General features: G+C 43.7%; 4 protein-coding genes across 7 annotated transcripts; 2 read left to right on the forward strand and 2 right to left on the reverse strand.

The window, feature by feature from the left end:
• Positions 1 to 378: 378 nt before the first annotated feature.
• On the reverse strand, positions 379 to 10,761 carry cc2d1b (coiled-coil and C2 domain containing 1B). Of its 4 annotated transcripts, none has more exons than XM_017410968.3 (26): positions 10,552 to 10,761; positions 10,180 to 10,302; positions 9,964 to 10,099; positions 9,211 to 9,311; positions 8,794 to 8,946; positions 8,357 to 8,506; positions 7,490 to 7,724; positions 6,387 to 6,505; positions 6,015 to 6,093; positions 5,898 to 5,945; positions 5,613 to 5,758; positions 5,444 to 5,516; positions 4,987 to 5,111; positions 4,786 to 4,912; positions 4,321 to 4,493; positions 4,108 to 4,233; positions 3,840 to 3,898; positions 3,643 to 3,759; positions 3,362 to 3,435; positions 3,220 to 3,278; positions 3,085 to 3,136; positions 2,788 to 2,887; positions 2,556 to 2,646; positions 2,236 to 2,361; positions 2,107 to 2,154; positions 379 to 2,001 (listed from the first exon to the last, which is right to left on the reverse strand). In XM_017410968.3, exons 2-24 carry the CDS (start codon positions 10,243 to 10,245, stop codon positions 2,242 to 2,244), a joined length of 2,529 nt encoding a protein of 842 aa, XP_017266457.1. In that variant the 5' UTR covers positions 10,246 to 10,302; positions 10,552 to 10,761; the 3' UTR covers positions 379 to 2,001; positions 2,107 to 2,154; positions 2,236 to 2,241. The 4 variants fall into 4 exon arrangements, with proteins under 4 accessions (XP_017266457.1, XP_037837710.1, XP_017266456.1 ...); XM_037981782.1 differs by having other exon boundaries at positions 8,357 to 8,509; positions 8,836 to 8,946; positions 9,958 to 10,099; positions 10,552 to 10,759; XM_017410967.3 differs by having other exon boundaries at positions 9,958 to 10,099; positions 10,552 to 10,759.
• Positions 10,762 to 11,227: 466 nt separating this feature from the next.
• si:dkey-222f8.3 (uncharacterized protein LOC561722 homolog) lies at positions 11,228 to 15,995 on the reverse strand. The gene is made up of 7 exons (XM_017410970.3): positions 15,841 to 15,995; positions 13,770 to 13,869; positions 12,940 to 13,051; positions 12,726 to 12,847; positions 12,303 to 12,415; positions 11,946 to 12,099; positions 11,228 to 11,863 (listed from the first exon to the last, which is right to left on the reverse strand). The coding sequence occupies exons 1-7, from the start codon at positions 15,849 to 15,851 to the stop codon at positions 11,603 to 11,605; spliced, it is 873 nt and encodes a 290-aa protein (XP_017266459.1). The 5' UTR covers positions 15,852 to 15,995; the 3' UTR covers positions 11,228 to 11,602.
• Positions 15,996 to 16,676: 681 nt separating this feature from the next.
• Positions 16,677 to 19,437, forward strand: pak1ip1 (PAK1 interacting protein 1). Its single transcript, XM_017411051.3, has 10 exons — positions 16,677 to 17,000; positions 17,351 to 17,513; positions 17,661 to 17,778; positions 17,865 to 17,939; positions 18,024 to 18,076; positions 18,164 to 18,309; positions 18,392 to 18,489; positions 18,639 to 18,738; positions 18,915 to 19,047; positions 19,291 to 19,437. Exons 1-10 carry the CDS (start codon positions 16,923 to 16,925, stop codon positions 19,419 to 19,421), a joined length of 1,095 nt encoding a protein of 364 aa, XP_017266540.1. The 5' UTR covers positions 16,677 to 16,922; the 3' UTR covers positions 19,422 to 19,437.
• Positions 19,438 to 19,579: 142 nt separating this feature from the next.
• tmem14cb (transmembrane protein 14Cb) lies at positions 19,580 to 21,580 on the forward strand. Its single transcript, XM_017411052.3, has 4 exons — positions 19,580 to 20,277; positions 20,970 to 21,071; positions 21,174 to 21,261; positions 21,336 to 21,580. The coding sequence occupies exons 1-4, from the start codon at positions 20,196 to 20,198 to the stop codon at positions 21,394 to 21,396; spliced, it is 333 nt and encodes a 110-aa protein (XP_017266541.1). The 5' UTR covers positions 19,580 to 20,195; the 3' UTR covers positions 21,397 to 21,580.
• Positions 21,581 to 22,612: the final 1,032 nt, after the last annotated feature.

Consider the following 22,612-nt stretch of genomic DNA (forward strand, 5'->3'; position numbering starts at 1 on the left):
TCGTTTCAGGAGCTCCTGTCGTCGTCGGGAATTAAAAATAACCGATTTTTGGGTTATTTCCTGTCACTGTGTGTCGTCCAGCAGCCGTCCTGGTTTTAAAAAAAAAGGAGCAAAGATGCGTCCGATCCCCTCTTGTCTGTTACGGTTTTTTATTTTGGCATTACCAGATGTGTGCAATATGTCCTGAATCAAAAAAAAAAGGTGCAATTTGTTTAAAAAAAGAGAAAAGTAGCATTTTGTTTTTGTATTAAGTTGTAAAATCCAGACTTTTAACACTGCATGCAAACAAACGGATCAGCTCCAAACTCTGCATTTTAACAGTTACTAAAGTAGTTTGTTGATGAAAAAATGCACTCATTCAGTTCGTTTACTGGACTGTTCCTGTTTTTTGTTTTCCTTTTTATTAAATAAATACCAGTTATAATTGTTTTAAAAGCCAAAATCCTTTCTTTACGTTACAAATGTCGTGAAAACGAGGGTTTATTCCCCCCTAAAACAGAAAAACAAAAAGCAGCATAGATGACTTTATTATCTGATGGTGTAAAATCAAAGTATTTATTGGTAAATTGAAGCATAATCAGCAGATTAAAATCTGTCAGTCTTGGATTCGGAGCTCCTCAAATGTTTATATTTCAGAAACAAACAGATTTCTGTAAACATGTTCAAACATTAGAAAACAAAAAGATTCAGGTCAGAGTTGTGAGTAACTGAAATGTTGGGACCAGACTGAGGTATGAACTCGTTTATGGCTTTAAAGGGGCAGTTCACTCAAATTAAACTTAATTTCTCTCCCGCCCTGATGAGGGAAACAAAACGAGTCGTTTTTATTTTTAAGTTTAAGCTTTAATTTGACGCGACTTCACGTCCTGCAGGCAGAACCTCAGATTCTTCTGCTGCAGGAGGATCTGATCTCGATGGGATCAGTTTTTTTATTTTCCAGGCGCAGCTTGAACTTCAGTGACTCCGATTCGAAGGTTGGATCTCTCTGAGCCGCGACTGTTGGACACGCAAAACGAAGAGGGAAGGCAGATTTCCTGTCTGATGTGTTTGCGACCGGCGAGCTGCTCGGACAGATTTTTCAGTCCTGGACGCGTTTTTTGTCAGAAGAGTCGAAACTCGTTGCGGCGATTCCGCTTCGAGAGGCACAAACGGAGCATCGTGAGCCTCTGCCAACGTTTCGACTCATTCTGGAGACTCAAACTAACCTCCCAACAGCGGCGGCCCGGTGGCGAGCGACGTTCACGAGGCCAGAGGAACGCCGAAATAATCTGTGAGTAGATTCCTGCTTTGGCAGAAACCATCTGATATAAATAATTATTCAAATCTGCCCGTCTTCGTTCCTAAAGTGGATTCAAATCAGACGAGCCGCGCGCAGAAACACGATTCTGCTCCAAACGTGTGACAGGAAAAAAAAACTTCACCCGTTTCCTGACGTCCTGCTGAAAGTAAATTCCAGCTTCCAGCCATAAACTCCTCCTTTAATAAAGGCTGCAGAAGACGAGCCGCTCGGGGACATTTGTCCTCTGTTGTCTGAATATATTATAGATTTTGTGTAAACGTCACACCTGAACCCCCGACGGCGTGCAGCTTAAATGAAAAGTGTCTTTAAAGTAACTTTGTAATTGTACCTTTTCAGGGATCATTTCTTGGTGAAAACTCCCAACAACCTAAGGTGCCTCTGACATAAACACAAACATGGATCCTTCTGGCGTTGCAACAAGTTTTGGCGACTAAAAAAGGCAATTTCAAACCTGCAGGATTTTACAGCAACTCTGATTACTTTGGTATTAGTGCATAGGTGCGGTTCTACGTTCTGTAGAAGTATGAGGAACAAGCACAGATTCTTGGCTACGTGATATTAAAGTTATGTCAGGATCAGCTGGAGTCAAAGACCTGCAGGAAAACGTCTCCTCCTGGTGGACTGCAGTGCAAAAAGGAGCCTTCGCCTCAGCCCATCCTCCTCCTCCTCCTCTTCAGGGATTCTCCTCGGGCGCCGTTTATCTGCAGGACAAAGATGTCAGTAAAAGGTGTGGAAATACCTCCTTTAACTGAAATAACAGAAATAACTTAACATTTTATTATTTTAACTAAAATACAAAACATTACCTGTTTTGTGACTCGTCTTTTATTCTGAAGAAACATCTAAACAAGGCCCTAAAAAGAGAAAAATGAATATATTTACGTAAATCTTGCGAGATGATTTGCCGCCGTTTGCTTGGAAGTGCAGAGCGTTACCTGACGTTACGAGTCGAGGACCAGCCAGCGCTCGGTGCTCGCCTGGACGTCCTGACCGCTCAGAGGCTCCCGCAGGCGCACCTTCACCTCGACACGACCGCCCGTGTGCTTCCGGCCCTCCATCACCTGGCAGGTCACAACTACAGATTACCCGCTGCAGCTCAGGATCCGATCAGGTCTGATCACATATTTGGTGTTTTTTTTTTAAGTTTCAGTGCAGTAGAGTCAGTTCTGGGGAGTTTAGGATTTTAACAGCTGCTAAATCGAAACTTAAGTGGCGTTCCAACCAGAAAAAGCAGCAAATATTTGTCCTCTCTCACCTCTACGATCTCCCTGATTTCGCTCTGCGACTCCAGCTTGTCCAGCTTCACGAGGGCCGTCCCGATCGGCTTGTCGCTCCGCAGGAAACCCCTGGGAGGCGGCCAAAAAACATTGATTAAATGGTTTTCTCCTTTAAACCGAACATCAGAGGAAGGTTTGACCACCAGCTCACGGGTCGGCGTTTTGTTTAAAGAGCGAGGTGAAAACGCACGCCCCCGTCCTGAGGCTCACCCTTTGTGCAGCAGCTCCAGTTTGAGGCCTTTGGACGCCACGACTCGCCGAAGGCCTCGGTGGTTCCTGTTGATCGACAGCTTGAAGCTCTGGTTAAACTCTGGTGGGAACGGAAAGAAACGACAGAACTTTGACCTCAAACCCATCATATTTCCCTTCAGTTAATTTTTCTATTTCCCAGGTGCTGATTGTTTCTGTTTATTTATTTCTGACTTAACGACGAACGCTTCGGTTATAACGTTTCCATTAAACCAACCTGGACTCTTCAGGTATTTAAACACACAGAGCCTGTGTTACCTGGTGAGTTAGTGTTTTTGATGACACTTGTTTTGTGTTTCTGCGGCTGCTCCTGGGAGGAGAACAGACAAAGACAGCAGAACGTTTTAGGATTTTATTGAGGAAGTTGGAGAAGCTCAGATTTGAGGCGCTTACCGCGCTGGGATACGGGAAATCAAACTTGATATAAGCGTCCAAATCATCCGCTTGAATCCCTGAGGAGTAAAAAAAACCGAATTAGCTGCTCTGTGTGGAGAAGTAATAAACGTCTCTTCTGTATTTGGATGGATGTTTTTACCGCTGGGAGCAGGAAGATTCATCCCTTTCACGATGATAACAAGCAGGTCGGTGCTGCTCAGGTCGGGAAATATTCTAAAAAAACAAAAAGGATAAATGTTTATTGTCTCCGGGTTCAGTTGGAGTAAACAGAGGCACGTTTCCTGATAGTTTGTTTGAAATGGTCGGCATTTCTGCACCTGTTCCAGATGTTTTCCTCCTTTTAAAACCTACACACGTTACCAGAGTTTACAGTGAGGAAACTCCCTTTAAATGAAGGTCGATCAGCAGAAACTCTCCCACCTGACGGTCCGAAACGACTTCTCCTCGAAGTGGTGCTTCGGAGGAGGCAGAGCCCTGGACTGAGCCAGCTTCAGGACCTCCATGCTCTTCTTACAACTCTCTGCCATCTCCTCGAACCTGGAAACATCGTCACCCATTCACTTCCTTCAGAACGCAGGAGACGAGGAGAGAGGCGGGGCTCGACGCTGGACGCTTACCTTGTTGTTTCGCTGATGTTCCCGAGGTGCATGAACTGTTTGGAGTGAGTCAAACATTTCTAGAAAGAAGGAAAGAAAGAGCTCCAATAAACTGCTGGATTCTGTAGAGATGTTGGATGTTTTAGGTGGTTTATTTTATGCAAAAAGGAGTTTATACACCAGGTTTTAGATGTTTCTCTGCTTTTATTCACTCTGTCATTCAGAGAAACGACTAGAACATGCAGGACAGAGGCCGCGAGGACCGGGACTGAAGGGGAGGCCGTTTTACCTCATGTTGCTCCTTCAGGATGTTGGCCAGCTGCGTGTAAACCTTCTCCGCTTTGTCGGACATCTGCACGTCGCTGTGATGGACCAGGATGAAGTCGTCGTCCTCGTCACCAGGGGGCGACGGCAGCTTCAAGGCAAGCACAAAAGCAGGCTCTGTTACAGGAAGTCTTTCAGGGCGCCGCCTTTAAGTAAAGCCGGCGAGCCGCCTGCTCACCGCGCTGACGTCCACAGGTCTGCCGCCACGCGCCGCCTCGATCATGGCGTCCAGGCCCTTCGCTGTGCGGAGGAAGGTCTTCGCCTGGTCCATGTCGCTCTTCTGTTTCGCCTGCAGAGCCGCCTTCAGGTACTGCTTCTTCCGGCTTTCCAGGAGCTCCAGCTGCTGAACAGCTGCGGACAGAAAGATCCAGAATCTGACGTCTTATTTCGCTTTAAGGTTCGTTGAACAAACAGAAATGACAGACGGATCATAAAACGGTTCTCTTCTTCTTGTTTTTGGTGTTTCAGGAAGGAGCCAAACGTAAAGATTAAACACCAAAACCTTTAAAGTTTTATTTTAAATAACTAATAATGATCATTTAAAGAAAAAAAACTGAATTTTGGTTTTTATTTGGCATCAGAAGTCTCTAAAACAACAACAGGACAGAAAGATTCTGTTGGTTGATCAGCTGGTTAAACCCACCTGTTGGCGAGAGCTCCTCCTCCTGCGGCGTTCTGTCGGGCGCCGCCGCCGCCGGAGATCTGATTAGTTCCAGTTCGGCCGCAGAGACGTCCAACAGCTTTGGCTTCTCTGGAACGACGAGCTTCGACTGGAAGAGACACAAACCGTCAGCCGCTCGCTCAGAAGGACGAACGCTACGTCACATTGGCGCCGGGAGTCCACCTCTTCCTCCTCCTCGTTCCCAGCGGCGGCGGCATCAGTGGACGCCAGCTTGTTGGCCGCTTCGAGTGCGGCGGCAAAACCCTGCTCTGCTGCCGGCGCCTTCTGGCCGGGGATCGGAGGAAAGCCTGAAACACGGGGAGACGAAGGACACAAATAAATCGATTAAATCCGTTTTTATCAGCGAAAATAAAAACAGGTGACGTTTCAGGTCCTCGAGTTCAGCCACAAATTTTATTTCATCGCTGTAAACTCGTCAGCTTGGAGGTTTTCAAACATGTTAAAATGTCTGACTCTACCGACGTCCTGCGACGTGTCGACATCTCAACAGGAAGTGCGTCTAAATTTACGTCCAGTTCGAGAAAACAAAACTCAGACATGAACCAGCATCCTGTCAGCTGTTAAAAGACGAAGCAGCTGCTGTTACTGATGTCAACCACGTATTTATTCGATCTCTCACCGGGGGGGACCGGCAGCTCCTCGAAGTTGACGCCTCTTCCTGCTTTGTGCGCTCTGATGGCGCTCTGATATTGCTGCAGGAGAGAGGAGGGTTTAGGTCGTTTATGTCGCTCCGGCGGGTTCAGAGAACATGTTTAGGTTCAGTAGAAGCTGAAGGTCTCCTCTGGTACCTTAGCGATGCGGTCGTGCATTCGGGCCTTGCGGTCGTCTCCGGCGGCTTTGGCCTGAGCGGACGCCTCGGCGTACTTCGCCCGTCTCTGTTCGAGAGCCTCCAGGGCGTCTTTGGGAGCCGAAGGAGCCGATGAGGCGGCGGGAGCTGAAAGAGCGAAACGTTACCTGCAGTTTGATGCTTCAACGCAAGAAAATCCAAGCATCTCAGCGGAGAACGGTTACTAATTAAGTATCAAACAGACGGCAGAATGTGAATATTTCTGTAGAAACAAGCTCATATTTACCAGGAGCTGCGGGGCGCGGCTGATCTTCGGCTGCAACGGCGCTTCCTCCTGCAGAAACATCACATCAGCTTAAAGAAGGTTAAAGATTTCTGATTTAAATTTAAATGTTTTCCTGACCTCGTCCTGGAGACGGAGGAAGGCCGCTGAGGTCGACCGGTTCTCCTTTCTCCAACGCTTCGATCACAGCGTCGAACTTCTGCACAAAACAAGACGCACGACGGTGCTGTTAGCTCCGCTAGCTCTGTTAGCTCTGCTAGCTTTGTTAGCCTCATTAGCTCTGTTGGCTCTGCTCTGTTAGCCTCGTTAGCTCTGTTAGCCTCATTAGCTCTGTTAGCCTCATTTGCTCTGTTAGCTCTGCTCTGTTAGCCTCATTAGCTCTGTTGGCTCTGCTCTGTTAGCCTCGTTGGCTCATTAGCCGACTGATTGGCTGCTCCTTAAAGGAAATCCTCAGACGGAGTTTGAAGCGCTGCTCGCGGTGTTTTAGCTCACCTTGCTGGTGAGGAAGTCTAGCTTGGCTCGCTCCATGTCTCCCTGCTTCTTGGCTCTCAGAGCGGACATCTTGTACTCCTTCTGCCTCTCTAACAGCATCGTCTTCGTCGCCTCCTTCGCTGCAGATTCAGACAAAAACAGACAACCGTGGCGGTGAAAGGCCTCGTTCAGTGAGACCAACCGTCACGTGAATCCAACACAGAACGACTGTCTGGTTAGAATAAATGCTTCAGCCCTGACAGCAATGAAGCGCAGAAGAAATCCTGTTAAAGACCAACTGGGAGTTAATAAATTAAAATAATTACTTCTATAATGTTTGAGCCTATTAAAAGTCTATTATATGCTGTGTTCCATAACTAGGAAGTCTTCACTGCGCTCCAGTTCTCCCGCTTCGGTGAGAGTCGTAAAACAAGATGGACGCCTGCAGTTCTAATACTTGCTTTATATGCGTTAAAAAGTACTAGTTGTACGAGTGATTATATGTGAAAAACAACTTCAAGAACGATATAAACAGTAAAGTTGCAATTAACAGCCATCTTGAAATCCTAACTGGGAATAGTTGGGAGTTGCTCCTACATTCCGAGTGGGATGTCCTGCTTGAGGGGGCGTTCCCGTTAAAATCTACCACCAGGAACTCGGAAATTCCCATTTCCCAGTGCTACTTGAACACACCAGTGAAATCAGCAGAGTTGGGTTTTGTTGCCAACAATTACGAGTCGTTTGTTTACATCCGAAGACTGACGAGTTCCCTTCAGACGGTCGATGTCGAGTCGGTAAAACAATCTGGGATGTAAACGGAGTCAGAGACGCCGGGCGGGACGAGAGAAGGTGAAGTTCTTCTTCTGAGAGGAAACGGCGACAGAAGTCGAGCGAGATGGAAATGAGCCAAGATAATCTGAACTCCTGTAACTGATCGCAGAGTTTAGTTGGAAATAAAGACGAGGGATATTTGCCGTTTTCTCATTTTTACAGAAACCCTGATGAGTTTGAGTTAAATTAACCCCAAAACAAGCATTCAAAGATGGAGAAAATATGTCAGAAGCATCAAAACTCAAAATAAAAACATTAAAAATGATGTATTTATGGCTTTAACTGGGACTTACCGTCCACCCGGTTGGGGAGGTCAGCGGTTCCCTCAGGCCGCTCCTCTTCACCGCTCGGCGTGACGGCGTCAGATGGCGGCGTCGCGGCCTCCGGCTCAGGAGGCGGGGGAGCAGGTCTGACGGGAGCAGCGGGTTGGGGGACGGCGCTCTGGGCTCCGGCGGCGACGGGCGGGGGGATCTCCGACTCGTTCACGGGCTTCCCCTTCTTCAGAGCGGCCAACATCGACTCCAGCGTCTGTCAGGAACGAAAAAACATCAACCAGCGGCATTAAAGACATGAATTAAACCTTACAGGTAGAACGACGGCATCAGGAAACTATAAATATACAAACAGGACAGTTAATTTATTCCTTTATGGAGAAGAAAGATTGGATTAAAAACAAGACAAGCTTTAAGAATCTGAAACATTAAATGTTCAGATTAACCTGTTTAACGATTTTCATTAAAAGAAAACAACAAAACAAGTGAACAAAGTCCATCAGAGATTTAAAAACTTAATCATATTTTTGTTCTCAGGTAAGAATTATAAATTATGTCAAATTAAATGAAGTAAACAAACCACTAAAACTATAGAGCTGGTTACTAATAACTCTTAAAAAGTGAACTTTTATGCCTTAAAATGAGCTTAAATTTGAATCATCCTTTGGTTTCTGACTTAATATGAATAAATTTATCAATAATAATAATTTATAAGGAACATGAGATCAGAGTCTGTGTTAGGAATGACCCTCAGCTACTACCACTGAGTTAGTTTTTTTTCTCCAGTGGTTCCTAACAGGTGACAACAAAAACGTTATAATTAGATAATTAATTAAATTAAAACCCTTTCTTTGTCTGTGTTCCGTTTAAAGACAAGCAGCGTCACACCTTCAGGCCGCGGTCGTATCTCCTGGATTTGGACGTCTCGCCTGCCGTCTTGGCGTTCTTCAGCGCCGTTCTGTACATGACGACTCGCTCCTCCAGCGTGCTCTGGAGGCTGCCGGGCGCCGCCGCCGCTGTCGCCGAGCTCTTTACTTCCTGCTGACGTGCACACAGAGTCAACGTGCACGTTCGGTAAACAAACGCTGAAAGACAGCCCGTCGTGAATAAATTAGGCAGGTATGCAAACCGTGTGCCGCGCGCTTTCGCCACCCGTAGGAAAGCCACGACAACAAAGCTTTGATCGTCGTCGTGACTCGTTTGTTTTAAACTCGAGATTATTAAAGCAGAAAAACAGTTCTTTGACTGATCTGAGAGGAAATCAAGCAGCTCGTTCGGTCAGCAGGTGACTGGAAGAGACGACAGAAGCAGAAAACTCAACCTGCCTCTGGACGTGTTTGCTGGCAGAGAGCGGCGGCGTTCTGTACCTGCGCCGCCGCCGGGGACTTGGGTGTTTCAGCCGAAGAAGCAGACAACGTGGGGGAAGCTGCCACCTCGTCCTCGGCTTCCTCCTCACCCACCACTTCCTGGAGCTCCACCTGACGGGGGAGGAATAAAGTTATTCATTAAAAGCCAGCTTTGACTGTTCGACCACAGCGCTGAGAGGAAACGACACGTTTTGAGAAGCGGTAAACAGCAGCGAGGCGTTCAGTCAGGATTTATTCTCATTGTTCTGACGCACAAACGCCGTGCAACACATCATCACGTAGAAACGTTCGCCGCCATCATTCAGGCTTTAAAACCGTTAACAGATGTTTTTATCTTCAGGACGCCTGCTGAGCAACAAAAGAGTCGGCACAAACCAAGAGGTCTTCGTCGTCCTCGACATAGTCTTCATCGTCCTCATCCACGTCTCTCATACACTCGTCAGCCATTTTTGTGATGTCCTCCATGGGCAGGGGGCCTGCGACACAAACAGGAAGTCACGTCTCTGAGGGTTAAACGGCACAAGTCACTATAAGGACATTTAGCTGCGATCTGCTGATTTTAGCTTCTAACCAGCCGTTTTAACTAGCATTTAGCTTTACTTAGCCTTTTGCTGTTATTAATTGTAGCTAGTGTTTTCCTCCTTTTAACTTTCAGCTAATGTTTTGTTTTATTAGCCTTCAGCTAGTGTTTAGCTTTTTTTAGCTAGTGTTTAGCTTCTTTTGGCTTTTAGCTAATGTCGTCCTCCTTTTGGCTATTAGCTACTGTTTAGCTCCTTGTGGCTTTCGGCTCGTGTTTTGCTCCTTTTAGCTTTCAGCTCGTGTTTAGCTCCTTTTAGCTTTAACGTCTCAGTTTGGGCTCCTTCGGCTCTCAGATTGTCTCTGCGGTTTATTTTGAACCCACCTGAGGACATCGTCTGTCCCAGGCAGGATCCTCGTCCCTGCTTCCAGATTTAAGTCCTGATGTCTCAGTTAAAGTCAAACCTGCTCAGGGACACTTGGACCAGCTGAATGTCCCTGAGCGGACCAGCTGAATGTCCCTGAGTGTCCCTGAGCGGACCAGCTGAAGGGTCCTGGTGTGTCTGTACCCTCCTGACATGCCGCCATGTTCATCACTCTACTCACTCTTGCCTTTCTGCTTGACTCTTCCTCCTCCTCCTGCTTTACTTCCGGTTATAGCAGCAAGCTCAGCCTCCAGGTCCGGGTCGTCCTCCCCCGCTCCCATCATCATCTCCTCCGGGTCCATCATGTCCACGAACAGACCCATCTACACACGGGGTTTGAGGTTACAACGAGCCGCCCAGGTGAAACAAGAAACAAGGCGGGCTGTTCGGGGTGAGTCCTCACCTGCTTGGCCGCCGCGGCGCCCTGCCCTTTGGGCGCCGCCGGGGCTTTCTTCTTTTTCCCAAACATGACAGCTTCTTGTTCCTCTAAGGTCCCCGAGCGACAACCCGCTTAACCGAACGACACCTAAAAAAATTCAGAAAGCAGAGAAAGAAATACGCTTCCTGTTGTCCAACAGCTGTCGCTGAAATCACGAGAGCGGTTGTCAGGTGGGTCCCAACCGTCGCTGGAGAACCGACGCGAACGGGTTAGCCGACCGTGTTTCAACAACTCCAAAACAAAAAGTTAATTCGCGAGGAAGGAGCTGGCTAATACCGTAGCAGCAAGCATGCACTTCAGAGATTATAATGAGGTAAGAAAAGTGCATATGTTTACCGGCTCGATCACCGCTTCATGAGGTAGTTTTTAGAGGAGCGATTTCGTTTTCTCCGTGCTTGACATCGCTTGTTTGACTACGCATGCGCACAGTAAGCGGGCGTGCAAAAGTCACGTAACGAATGACGTATGTTCGTTGTACGTAACGTCCTGACGCAGCCCTGAGTCGTGTCTGCCAGGCATACAACATAAGGTCCTGTTCAGTTCTATAAGTTTTTTTTATGAACTTGGAACACATTATATACAAAAATGTGCACTTAACAACATTTGTTTGCCAATTCTTTCATTATAATTACACATTTAAACTTTAAAATAATTTTTTGTACCCATTTTTTTTGCCAGTCTTGCATTGCTTTGTGATTAAATTGACATTAGGAGTGCAGAAATACAGATATCAGATTTAGGTTAATTGGCCACTTTAAAACCATAAATTTCATTCTTATGTTTTTGTTTTTGCATTGCTGACAAACCTTAAATAAGATATAAAATGGACCTCGTGTAGGACTGTCAAACTTTTGGTTTAAAAAAAAAAGAGAGACATGTTTGTCCGTTGTCAAATAGAGTGGCACTGTAAAAACAATGATTATATGTTAAAATATTTGCCTTTTTCCTTATATATTCAAAATTCAGTGCTTCCATATAATGGGCGCCAATAAACTTCACAAAGACAGTAACATCATGACTCTTAACGGTCAGCTTTGGTCTTTATTTAATTAATAGTACCTCCAACAAGGCAAGGAAGTTACACCGTTTTCAGGATTTTATCAAATTATCTTCCGTGAAAATGCAAAATAATCAGACTTCCTTACAGAAATTTATTATACAAGAGAATCAAACCATCAAACGTAATTATTCAGTGCCTGTAAACAAATATTTTATATACTTTGACACCAAGTATGGTTGATAAATGTAACTAAAAGACGGTTAAATGTTGATATTTAATGAATAAAAAGTTTCCTTCATAATTAGAGAGTATAGATACAGTTTTAGATAAATCTGCTTGTTTGTTTGTTTAAAAAAATAAAATGGCCGATAACTCAGGGGAGTAACCCTACAAATCCCTGTTGTTGCTGCTGAGCAGTTTGGGGTAGGACGTGCCGATGGACCGGCCGTGTCGATAGACGACCAGCTCCAGCACGTACTCATCCACCTTCACCACCACAGACGTCATCTTCTCCATGGACATGAGGAAGACGATGGTGAAGAGCGCGACCTCGAACTCTGGGCTGCTGCCGATGAAGGAGCCGCCAACCGGCTTCACCAAACCCTTCCAGCTGAACTGCAGGTTCAGGACGTGGTCGTCCTCGTCAGGCTAGAAAAACAAACGGTCGAGCAGACAAACGCCAAGACGTTAAAGCATGTTCTCTCCGGTGAGGACAGATTAATGTCCTTACCGTGTCTTTGTTGTCCCTCGCTTTGTAGCCTTTATAGTCGATGTGTCCGTGTTTCTCCTGCAGGTAGAACTGCACCCAGTTGTGCAGACCCATGATCTCCTGCCCGTATTTGGTCTCCCCGACGAACACGTGTTCAAATCCGCAGGAATCCTCGCTAGAAAAGGAACAAAATAATCGCTTTAACAGAACCTAAGTGCATCTCTAAGCCTGTCAGCGGAAGGTAAACTTCAGAAAATTAAGCTTTTGTTTGTTTTTTAACATGAGCAACAGAAAATAAAATCGTTTGTATGCCAGAGATTGAGGGGAATCGACACGCTTCTTTGCAGTGGCGCCCCCTGCTGTTACATCGTCACCCACCCTCCGCTCCTGTCCCTGTGGTAGAGGCGAAACCAGGTGTCGTACAGCTGTCTCTTGAACCGCGCGGGGTCCGACGGAGACTGGCCTTTCTTCACCAGGTACTTGTGAGCGTACTACGAGTTGAAGACAAACATGATCAGATTTATTCAGGCGCTCCGGAAAAAAAAACGTTCATGACGGAGAACAGGAAACGGCAGCGCTGTCTAAAGTTTCTTTGACATAAAAGAAGAACTGTTACTGGAGTAATTTTGTTCCTTAAATAAAGTAGTTATGGTAATCCTGAGCTGGTAAAGTCCACAATAAAATGAAGTCTGTTAATATAATAAAAACAACTTTAAGACCATATCCTCAGTGACTTGTGCTTCCTGTTTATATTTAACAATCAGAAGTAAAACTTCTCTCTCCGTCGTAAAGATGTTGTACCTTCATGACTTCCGTCTCCATCATGGCGTCAATAAACAGCTTGGTCTCCTTCAGCTCCTCTGAGGTGACCGTTTCTGACACACCGGTTGACGTCTCATAGTTGTCCAGCAAGTTAATGAAATCTGCATTAAAAATAATAATAAAAAGATAGAAATCTGCTTGTTAAAGTGGTAAAACAAAAACGTATCAGATGACCCTCTGGTTGGCTGCTTACGTTCGTACGTCTCAATGCCCTTCAGCTTTTCCTCGTTGACGTACGTGAAGAGGGGAGCGTTGGCCCGATCTCTGGCGTAGTTGCTGCCCTGGGCCACGTAGCCCGCCCGGCCCTGGAAACACAGCCCTCGCATGTTGTTACTACACACACACACACAACTCCCAGCTGAGAGAACAAGTTAACAGTCCGCTTGTTTTGCCATAAAACAACGTCCATCGCCACAATGGTGGCATTTCACATCATTAAGTCTGGAAATATAGAGGTGTTTTATCATGAGTTCATGTCAACGTCAGCAGAATGTGACTTTTCCTTCAGGACATATCCATTAAGTGCCAGAGCGTTACATCTTTAGCAAAAAACTTTTTAGTCCAGTTTGCACAAAAAAAAGAAAAATGCACAAACACCTTTGCACCCTGAAAGTTTTGATTCAAGAGTGTGTTGCTGCAGACAATTCATTTTATATTCAAGTTTCTACCTGCAGTTCCATAAAATGTGCAAACACTTGTCCATGCAGCAACAAAACAATCTTTTGATAACCCTGAAGGTATTCCATTTTCATTCAACATGCGTAAATCTGATAACAGATTTCAGAGCAGGTTGGACACTTCATGTGGTGTTTGTTAGGGAAAAAAAACAACGTTTCACCAAATACCAACGTGCCTGTCGTTCTTCCAGGAGCCATTTTCTGACCTCCAGTTCATTCAGATCGTTGGAGCCGTTATCACTCTGCCTCTGCAGGTAAAATGGCTTCTAGTCCAGACAAATTTGCATTTATTCCCACCCTTCTTTATCTCTCTCTCTCTCTCTCTCTGTGTGCTGGAAGGACAGACCTGGAGGGAAATTCTGTAATCTTTTCCTGGTTGTAGACGGTTGGTGTCCAGAAGCCAGAGTTGATTTAGCACCTCAGTCAGCTCCTTGTCAGCCTGTCGACTGAAAAACACCAAGAAACCAAATCATTAGCAGTCAGAGAAGACTAAACAAAAGATTTCTTACAATAAAAACACAGCTTTTTCCTTCATAACCCTTTGAAAACCACAGGGCGCATGTGTATTTACACACGGGGCATTTTTTGACACAATTACTGACCAAAAAAGACCAATTATTGCAGGACGAGCAGAGCCAAATGATCCAGATCCATCAGGAGGAGGAAACTCAAAAAAAAAAAAAAAGGCAGAACGCAAAATGAACCTGACCCCTGAGTGGTGAGAGCTTAAAAGCAGTGGTGGTCCAGTCCTGGTCCTGGAGGGTGTTCTGCAGAAGCCCGTTCATTCGCTCGAATCAGGAAAAATGACTAAAACGTGCAAGATGGAGGCCCTCCAGGAAAGTAGTAACAACATGAAGCAGGTGCAGTGATTAAAAACTAGGACCAAGTGTGTGAAGAAAGCAAACAGGCTGACGGGATAAATAAGAACAGGTGAGGCTCAAAAACATGACAAAACAAGACGCCATAAATCACAACAGTTTCCACATTTTAACTCTTGGAGCTGTCAGCGATAAAGAGGATGTTTGTTTTTGTTTTTGCAGATCACACAAGCCTGAAGTAGTTCTTCTTCTTCTTCTGTTGGTACTTGAACCAGATACGTCACGGCGCTGTGTGTGTGGAAACCTCCTCCTCGTTTGGCGATCGTTTGTTGGTGATTAATTCATCCAGGTGAGACAGTTTGCAGGAAGAAAACGGGTCGTCGGATGTTTGTCAGGAAGTAAGAACCAAAAGGGTTCATTAAAGTTACCAGAGCCCAGTTTTCCGCGGGTGGTCTTTGTTTCATCCTCTGAGCTCGGGTCCTCTACCAGAGGCCTGGGAGCTTGAGGGTTCTGCGCAGTATCTTGGCTGTGCCTAGAACTGCACATTTCTGGACTGAGATGTCTGATGTTGTTCCTGGGATCTGTTGTAGCCACTGCTCCAGTTTGGGGGTGACTGCCCCTAGGGCCCCGATGACCACAGGCACCACTGTGGTCTTTACCTTCCAGGCCTTTTCCAGTTCCTCTCTGAGGCCCTGGTATGAGAGAGGAACTGGAAAAGGCCTGGAAGGTAAAGACCACAGTGGTGCCTGTATATATATATATATATATATATATATATATATATATAAATAACCCCCAGTTCTCCATGGATTGACTCATGAAGTCCCAGTCTGAATCCTGTTCTTGAACCCTGCTGCATTCAGTCGCACACAGAGACACAGTTTATGTGCATTATAAATAAAATAAACACACATCCAACTAAATATGAGCTGTTTCAAGACCTCAGTGGTGTTGTTTTCCTGTCAGACAATAAAAAGAATGACAGGATGGACAAAATCTGTGCCCCAGAGGGGAGGGAAAACAGCTCTTCATTAAATTACTTGTGCCTTTATTTAGAACCATTCATCACCTGAGGGGGAAAAAAGTGCAAATAAATAGAAATACAAGGGTTTTAAAAGGGACCACACCCTGATTGTAATATAGGATGCTGATGACAGGAAGGGGAACACACTGACAAAAGCTCCTCTTGTTCCTTATTTAGTCCAAACAGCAGGAAGGAAGGAAGAGTTCTGTTTCAAAGCAGCACAAACTGCGTGTTTTCGGTTATTTCCTGTTTAGTATGTTGTGCTGAACCCATTTAATTAATCCCAGCCTCTGCTGCCTCCGCGTCTCACGAAACGAGACCCTATTCCGGCACGAAGCATCCGCAATCTGCCCTGAAATCAAGCCTTTACTAAGAAACGGGAAGAAACGTTATGTTTTACGAGATAAAATGGAGTAAAAAATATGGTTTCTGCGTCTCCGCGCAAACTGCGATAACGGTCAAATAAAAAGTTAGCTTAAAAGTATCAGCGCTCGCGCGAGCAATACGCTCCTTAAAAGTTAAACTAAATAAACCCTAATTTCTTAATCTAAGTCCGTTTGCAGTCCGAGACTTACCCGTTAGCCATGATTTTGTTCAGCTGGGGGGAAAAAATTACTCTGAGTTCTTACATCTCAGAAAAGTAAGATGGAAAAAAAAGATTGATGCGCAAACGGTTATCCGAGACGTCAGTCATTACGTTTTCAGGAAATCCAGCCAACCGCAAGTCTCAAAAAATGACTTCGCCCCGCCTCTTCTGTCAAACGGACGGCGATCTCATCTGAGGCGTCAATCAATACGCTCCCAGGAAAACCAGCCAATCACAAGACTAAAAAAGTATTCGCCCCTCCTCCCCCAGCCCAAGGGGCGGGCCTTATTCCATGATTGACAGTGATTGTAGTGAGATACCCGTAAGGTTTTACAAACATATTAAAACAGAATTTTACTTTTATTTTTCCATTCACAACATGAAACAAGAGGTTTAGGGATTTAAATAAACTGGATTGCCCCTTTAAATGTATTATAAGGGTGCTTTTATGGTGATGGGTACAAATGCTGAGAAAAAAGCCTGACAATTGCACGCTTTCCTCCCATCTCGTTTCATTATAAAAAGTATAAACAAATACCTGGCTTATGGGAAACAGAATTATATTGCATTAAAAACATTTCACGCATACAAACAATAAGTATAGATATGAAAATATTTGTTCGGATACGAATTGCATTACATTAAATGAGTCCCATTCTATTTTACTGTAAGTAAAAGACCGTATTTTAAAGAAAACTGTCTTTTAATATAAGTTGCTCTCACAAAAGCTCGAGCTAGGAGCAAAGAAAGCTTTAAAAAAATGTCTTACTAATCTGACGCTCAAGCTTTTCCTGCTTTTATTTTGAAAGTTTCTGCAAACCGGAAAATTTCGTTTCTGCGCATGCGCACAAGTCCCACACGTTGTTTTGGAGTGAAATGTGTTTAGCGAAAATTGTTACACATTCCGTTAGTCGTTTTCTTTGCTGTTCTTCGCTGTGTTTCTCCCGTATGTGTCTGTTTTAACTTTTAGCAGCTGTTGTTGAAGTCAGACCCTACTGTTGTGACAGATAAAAGAAGTTGGAAGTTTAAAGGAAACCCGTTAGCCGACTAGCTAGCTTAGTTAGTGTCAGCATGGCAAAGGTGGTGGGGCTCATCGCTGGCTGCTACGAGCAGATCACCTTTGGTTACAGGGTAAAACCTGGCGAAAATGTGAGTTGACTTGCTTTTATTTTGTGGAAGCATGAAAATGTCATGTTCCTACACTGGTAAACATGATAAATAATACATTTAGTCGTGTTTTTAATGAAATGTTTACTCTTCTGTCAATCAAAACAGTGTGTTACAGTAGATATAAGAAAAGGCAGGTTGGAGATCACGTAAATAAGGAGGTAAAAGAGAGTGTCAGTGTTGTGTAAATTAGACAAAAATGTGACTCTTTGCACCTTTCAGGAGTGTTTTTTTTCCTTATTTGCTTTCAGTGGCTTCTTTTAAATTGCGTGTTTCTTATCCACGTTATGAATTAAAGCTGTGACAAAGTGCTGATTTTTCTCGTCATGCAGGAGTGGACAGTCAAGGCGGACTTCACGCATCACGCTCACACGGCTTCAGTGTCGGTTGTGGCCGCGAGCGAGAAGTTCGTGGTCACGGGAAGCAAAGATGAGACCATACAGGTGTACGACCTGAAGAAGAGGACGGAGCACGGGGCCCTGCTTCATCACGATGGTATGATTCTCTGTGTGTCTGGTTTCATATCTACCATAACTTCAGTGATTTCTTTGACTGCTCTGAGCTGCTGGAGTTGAAAGATTCACGTTTACTTTCTGCAAAGACATTAAAGTCTGTATCGTGGCGTCTGACCCAACTGCGTAGGCACCATCACTTGTTTGGAGTTTTACGAGTCTCACTTACTGAGCGGAGGAGAAGATGGACTCCTGTGTGTGTGGAGCACAAAGAAGTGGGAGTGTTTGAAATCCATCAAAGCTCACAAGTAAGCACACTGCGTTTACACGAGCGGCACTGAAGGAGCTGGATTTATTTTAAACTTGTTGTTAATTCTCTCGCTTTTCCTCTCAGAGGTCACGTCACGTCTCTCGCTGTCCATCCTTCTGGAAAGCTTGCTCTGTCCGTCGGGACGGACAAAACTCTGAGGTGAATCTCTCTGCCTCCCCGAGGAGTCGGTTCCGTCTGTGAGTCGGTAGAAATATGTAATAACGACAGCTTTTATCCCTCCAGGACCTGGAATCTCACGAATGGAAGATCAGCTTTTATCAAAAACATCAAACAGAGTAAGTTTTCCTTAAACGTCAAATTGAAAAAGCAGGTGTGACATGAACCAGGTTTTTTTTTTCTGTTTGTTTGTTTTACGTCTACAGATGCACATATAGTCAGATGGTCTCCAGATGGGGACAATTTTGTGGTTGTGGTGGAAGACAAAATTCTCATCTACAAGCTGGAGACGGCTTCGGTGACAGGAACGATCACAAACCCAAAGAGGATCTCATCTGTAAAGTTCCTAAACGTGAGTTCTCAGATGTTTCGTTGATTTGCATCTCGTAATTACGCCTAAAAAGCTGCGAGTTCGAACGGGTGTTGTCTTTCAGAACTCCATCCTGGTCGTGGCAGGAGATGATGAAACTGTGAGGTTATGTGACGTGGAAAAAGCCAGATGGGTGTGTGAGTTCAAGGCTCATGAAACCAGGTACTTCAGTCAGGTTCAGCGGGGCTTCTTCCCCCTTTGTGTGTTTTATTGTACATATTCTTGGCTAAAAAATAAAAGACCCCGTGTGTTGCGGGAAGGAGAAATGCAACTAATGTTTCCATTCTCTTCACATCTGTTTGCTGTTTCAGAGTGAAAGCAGTTGATAGTTTGATGATGGAGGATTACTGCGTGGTGGTGACGGCTTCAAACGACGGTTTCATCAAATTGTGGAAGATCCACCTGAAAGAGGCGCGTCTTTTTCTAATTCTCTTGTCGTTTTAGATCAGACTTCAAACTCGCATCGCATTTTTCCTTAAAGACTCAAGTCTGCTTTGCTAAACAAACCCATTTTTTATTTAAAAAAATAGAATTTGATGAGGAATTTCAGAAATAAATTGTAAAACCGTGTTTCTGCTGTCAACCAGGAGCTGGAGTGTCCTGTTCTTCTGGGGGAGGTGGACACAGCAGCCAGGCTGACGTGCCTCGCTGTGTGGAGACCTTCATCCGTGCCGCAGGTCGATCAGGACCCAACACCTGAGGCAACAACATCGAAAGGAGGTGACCCGGAAACACGCCTTTTTATTCCACTTTGTGTCCTGAAAGAGATGCTGATCATAAAATTTACTTTTTTTACCGTGATCGTCAGGAATGAGCTGTTTGTCTTTAATTTACACAACTCAGTGTTCACAGGAAGCTTCAGTGTTTCCCTGTTTGAGCAACTTTAAGCTCATCAGGAGCTGAACGTGTTCAGGTTTGTTGCTGCAGAAATTTACTGGATGTTTCTGTCTGTCGTTGCTGCAGCTCCGTCCACAGAAGCTGCTCCTCAGCTCGGGAAGAGAGTCCGGATTACCACCGAAGAAGTCATTCTAGAGGACGAAAGCGAACCCAAAAAGAAGAAAAGAAACCGCAGAAAAAAGGCAGTCAAACAATAAAAGTTGGTTTTATCCATTCACTGTTTTATTTCAGCTCACTCTGCCCATGTACATATTCCTATCACAACAAGATGGTTTCATTTCATTTTATTTATTTACAAAGTACACTTCAAATCGATTAATACTGTTTTATATACCAATATTAATATGTCAATATTAATTCAGTTTAGTTAAATGTTGTCTGTTTTCCTTTAGCAGGTAAAGGAAAAAACAAAATGCACAAATATAACATACAGTAACTAATAAAAGACGTCACAAACGATCCAGGTGGGCACATTTTAAGGGTTAGTACGAGTCTAGTTTGTTTTTAAAAACTCAAAAGTTATCAGTCTCTGACATGTCCTGGTATTTTTTCCCATGACTGTGTGCCTCTAAATGACACCACCTTTAAATACAAATTGTTTAATTTTATTTTTCAGTCTGAGGTTGTACAGTTTGTTTAAAGATTAAAAAACATTTTTTTATTTAAACTTTTTTTTGAAACAGTAAAACTACCTTTGTTTCCTTATGCTGTAGAAAAGTAAACATTAAATGAAATCGACTTTAAAATGACTGAATTCAAATATATGCCAGCTTTTATTTTGAAAGCGCGATCACAGCCAAGTACTTCCGGCGTTGTTCCGGAAGTGGGTGAGTTTGTGGGAAGTTGGGCGTTTTAATCAAATATAGCTGCTTCTTTTTAGCTCTGAAGTGTTTGACGGTGAACTACAGGTTTGAATCACCAGGTTTTGGTTTTAGTCGGTCTCTGGTTCGGATTCGGAGCGTGTTGTGGTCATGGGAGCGGACTGGGACTGGGTCGGGTTCGGGTACGCTCTCCTCGTGTCAGCAGGAGGAGTCATAGGTTACCTTAAAGCAGGTGAGGCTCACCGGCTGCCCACATTTCAGGTTTTAAACCCGCAAACTATAAATAAACTTAAGGTATTTAATAAACTGAATGCTGTTCTGTTAGTGGAGGGAAACAATCAGAAGAATCACTTAAAAAATACTGAATGACTCAAATAAAAACACAGTAAAGTTGAGCCAATTTTGTGTTATGTTAGGTAGATTATTAGTGGCGGCCATTTTTAATTGGTTTGACTCCATAACAGAATCAGCTGTAGTCCAGTTAGTGATTCATGAGATATTTTGCTAACAGACAATCAGGTTTGACTCCACAGTTCAGCTCCTTATCTGTCAAACTGGCTGAGTTAGAGACAGTTTATTTTGTCCGAGGTGGATTAGCTGTGGCGGCCATCTTCAATTGACTTGACTCCAGATGTTTATCCTCCAAAGATTCACAGATAAACTTCCCAACAAACACATTGAATCTGGAATCACTGATTCATGAGATATTTTGCTAACAGATGGACACAAAAACGCGACCATCCGCTCTTTGGCAGCGCTTGATAAGATTTGTAAACCTGACAAAGGCTAATTAAATATTCAGGCATACTGACAATTACTAGAACAACAATTAGATTACAATTAGATTCATTATTTCCTAGAAAACTAAATAAAACGTATAAATGATACAAACCCTAACAGGCCGTCCCTTCTGTCCCTCCCCAGGCAGCCTGACGTCTCTGGTGTCAGGACTCCTGTTCGGTCTGTCCGCAGCTGTCGGAGCTTATCTGGCGTCTCAGAATCCCAGGAATGTGTGGCTTTCAATGGGTGAGGAAGGTCCAGTGTGTCAAAATAAAAGCCGGCTGGTTCTGTCAGCTTTCACAAACTCAAAAAAGACCAGATTTAATTTTTTTTTTTTTTTCCGTTCAGGCACAGCAGGAAGCTTGGCTGTCGTGATGGGACTGAGATTCCTCAGCTCCTGGAAGTTCATCCCAGCCGGTTTAATGACTTTAGCGAGGTAAAAAACAAAAACGCTGTTTTCTCCGTCCTCTCCGTTTTCTCTTTAAAGAGTTTAACGTTTTCTGTTTCCAGTGGCCTCATGGTGGCGAAGATCATCCGTGGAATACTGACGTCGAGGCCACACACATCCTGAACGCATCCATAAATCTGTCCGACTTGTTGCTTGTAGTTTGGATGTAAAACATTTAGTTTTATAGTTTTTATTACGTCTTTCTGAGAATTCTGCAGCTGTTGCTGTAAAAATAATTTAGGTCACTACTGTATCACTTCTCTACAGTTAATGCTTTTTTAATAAAATAATCTTCCCAAGCCCTCCATCTAGTGGCTTATTTGATCTCTGCATCAATTCCCAACATTTTCTGTTTCAGACAATTAAAATTTGATCAATGATGCGTTTTTTTATTTTGAATATGCTCTAATTCCCTATTTAATTGTAGTAAATGCAGGATAAAAGATTGACTGTGAGGTTTGTATGAAAACAGCTGAATTAAAACAGTTATAAGGACAGAGATGAGGTCCAGCAGCTCCAAATGTTAAAGGATTTAATGAGAAATTTGAGTCTAAAATGAGCAAATTGTCAGAATTAAATGATAATTATTGGAAATGTAGAAAAATACATTTAGAGAAACTCACAAATTGAACTGTTATCACACCCAGAACAACTTGTTTTTACAGTATCAGATCAACTTTATTCACTGAGCACTTGTAAAACAACTAAACTTTACTAATAAAACAATTTAAAAATGGCTAAAAACATGAAATCATCAAAACAGAAAAACTGGTATTAAATCTAACAGTTTAAAGGGGTACTAGCGGTCAGATTTTCAATTAATTTGATTAGAATTTTTATGCTTTAAACACAATTTATACATAATTAAACAATTGTTTGGGGGTTAATTTAAGTCAAACTGTTCAGGGCTTTTGTAAATATTGTGTATTTTCTTCTTTTTTTGTTTACAAACTCGTAATTGTTGGCAACAAAACCTGATCATGTGGCCTTTTAGAACTGAATGATGTGTCTTTGTGGGTTATTTTTCACATTTACATAAATTTAAATCAATAGATCCGACAAATTGTGTATTTGGACAGCTGTTATGGCTGTAAAGGTACTCACTGCAAAGACCTTTAATGAAGAAAAAAACAAAATCTGCGCAATTTTCTTCTTATTTAAGATTAATGTGTCCTTAAATAAAAGAAAAATAAGCAAAATGTCTTTGTTTACCTACAAAAACAGCTAAAAATGCTTGATTGTAAACAAGAGCTGCTTGGAATGGAGAGGTCACCAGCTTGGATGCTTTGTTTACATTGAGCTCGTACCCGCATTTCTGATTTACGCATCAACATATCCG

This window comes from Kryptolebias marmoratus, linkage group LG20, assembly GCF_001649575.2.
Source record: "Kryptolebias marmoratus isolate JLee-2015 linkage group LG20, ASM164957v2, whole genome shotgun sequence".
Classification (NCBI taxonomy): Eukaryota; Metazoa; Chordata; class Actinopteri; order Cyprinodontiformes; family Rivulidae; genus Kryptolebias; species Kryptolebias marmoratus.

Coding starts and splice junctions, on each gene's coding strand:
- tmem14cb (XM_017411052.3), top strand. CDS start 20,196: ATGGGAGCGGACTGGGACTGGGTCGGGTTCGGGTACGCTCTCCTCGTG. Junction 20,278..20,969: donor CATAGGTTACCTTAAAGCAG/GTGAGGCTCACC, acceptor GTCCCTCCCCAG/GCAGCCTGACGTCTCTGGTG. Junction 21,072..21,173: donor GAATGTGTGGCTTTCAATGG/GTGAGGAAGGTC, acceptor TTTTCCGTTCAG/GCACAGCAGGAAGCTTGGCT.
- cc2d1b (XM_017410967.3), bottom strand. CDS start 10,245: ATGTTTGGGAAAAAGAAGAAAGCCCCGGCGGCGCCCAAAGGGCAGGGC. Junction 8,507..8,793: donor GCCAGCAAACACGTCCAGAG/GCAGGTTGAGTT, acceptor GCACGTCAGCAG/GAAGTAAAGAGCTCGGCGAC. Junction 5,517..5,612: donor TGCACGACCGCATCGCTAAG/GTACCAGAGGAG, acceptor TCTCTCCTGCAG/CAATATCAGAGCGCCATCAG.
- si:dkey-222f8.3 (XM_017410970.3), bottom strand. Junction 12,100..12,302: donor CACAGGGACAGGAGCGGAGG/GTGGGTGACGAT, acceptor TTCCTTTTCTAG/CGAGGATTCCTGCGGATTTG. Junction 11,864..11,945: donor CGAGGGACAACAAAGACACG/GTAAGGACATTA, acceptor TTGTTTTTCTAG/CCTGACGAGGACGACCACGT.
- pak1ip1 (XM_017411051.3), top strand. CDS start 16,923: ATGGCAAAGGTGGTGGGGCTCATCGCTGGCTGCTACGAGCAGATCACC. Junction 17,779..17,864: donor AAATCCATCAAAGCTCACAA/GTAAGCACACTG, acceptor TTTTCCTCTCAG/AGGTCACGTCACGTCTCTCG. Junction 18,077..18,163: donor TATCAAAAACATCAAACAGA/GTAAGTTTTCCT, acceptor TTACGTCTACAG/ATGCACATATAGTCAGATGG.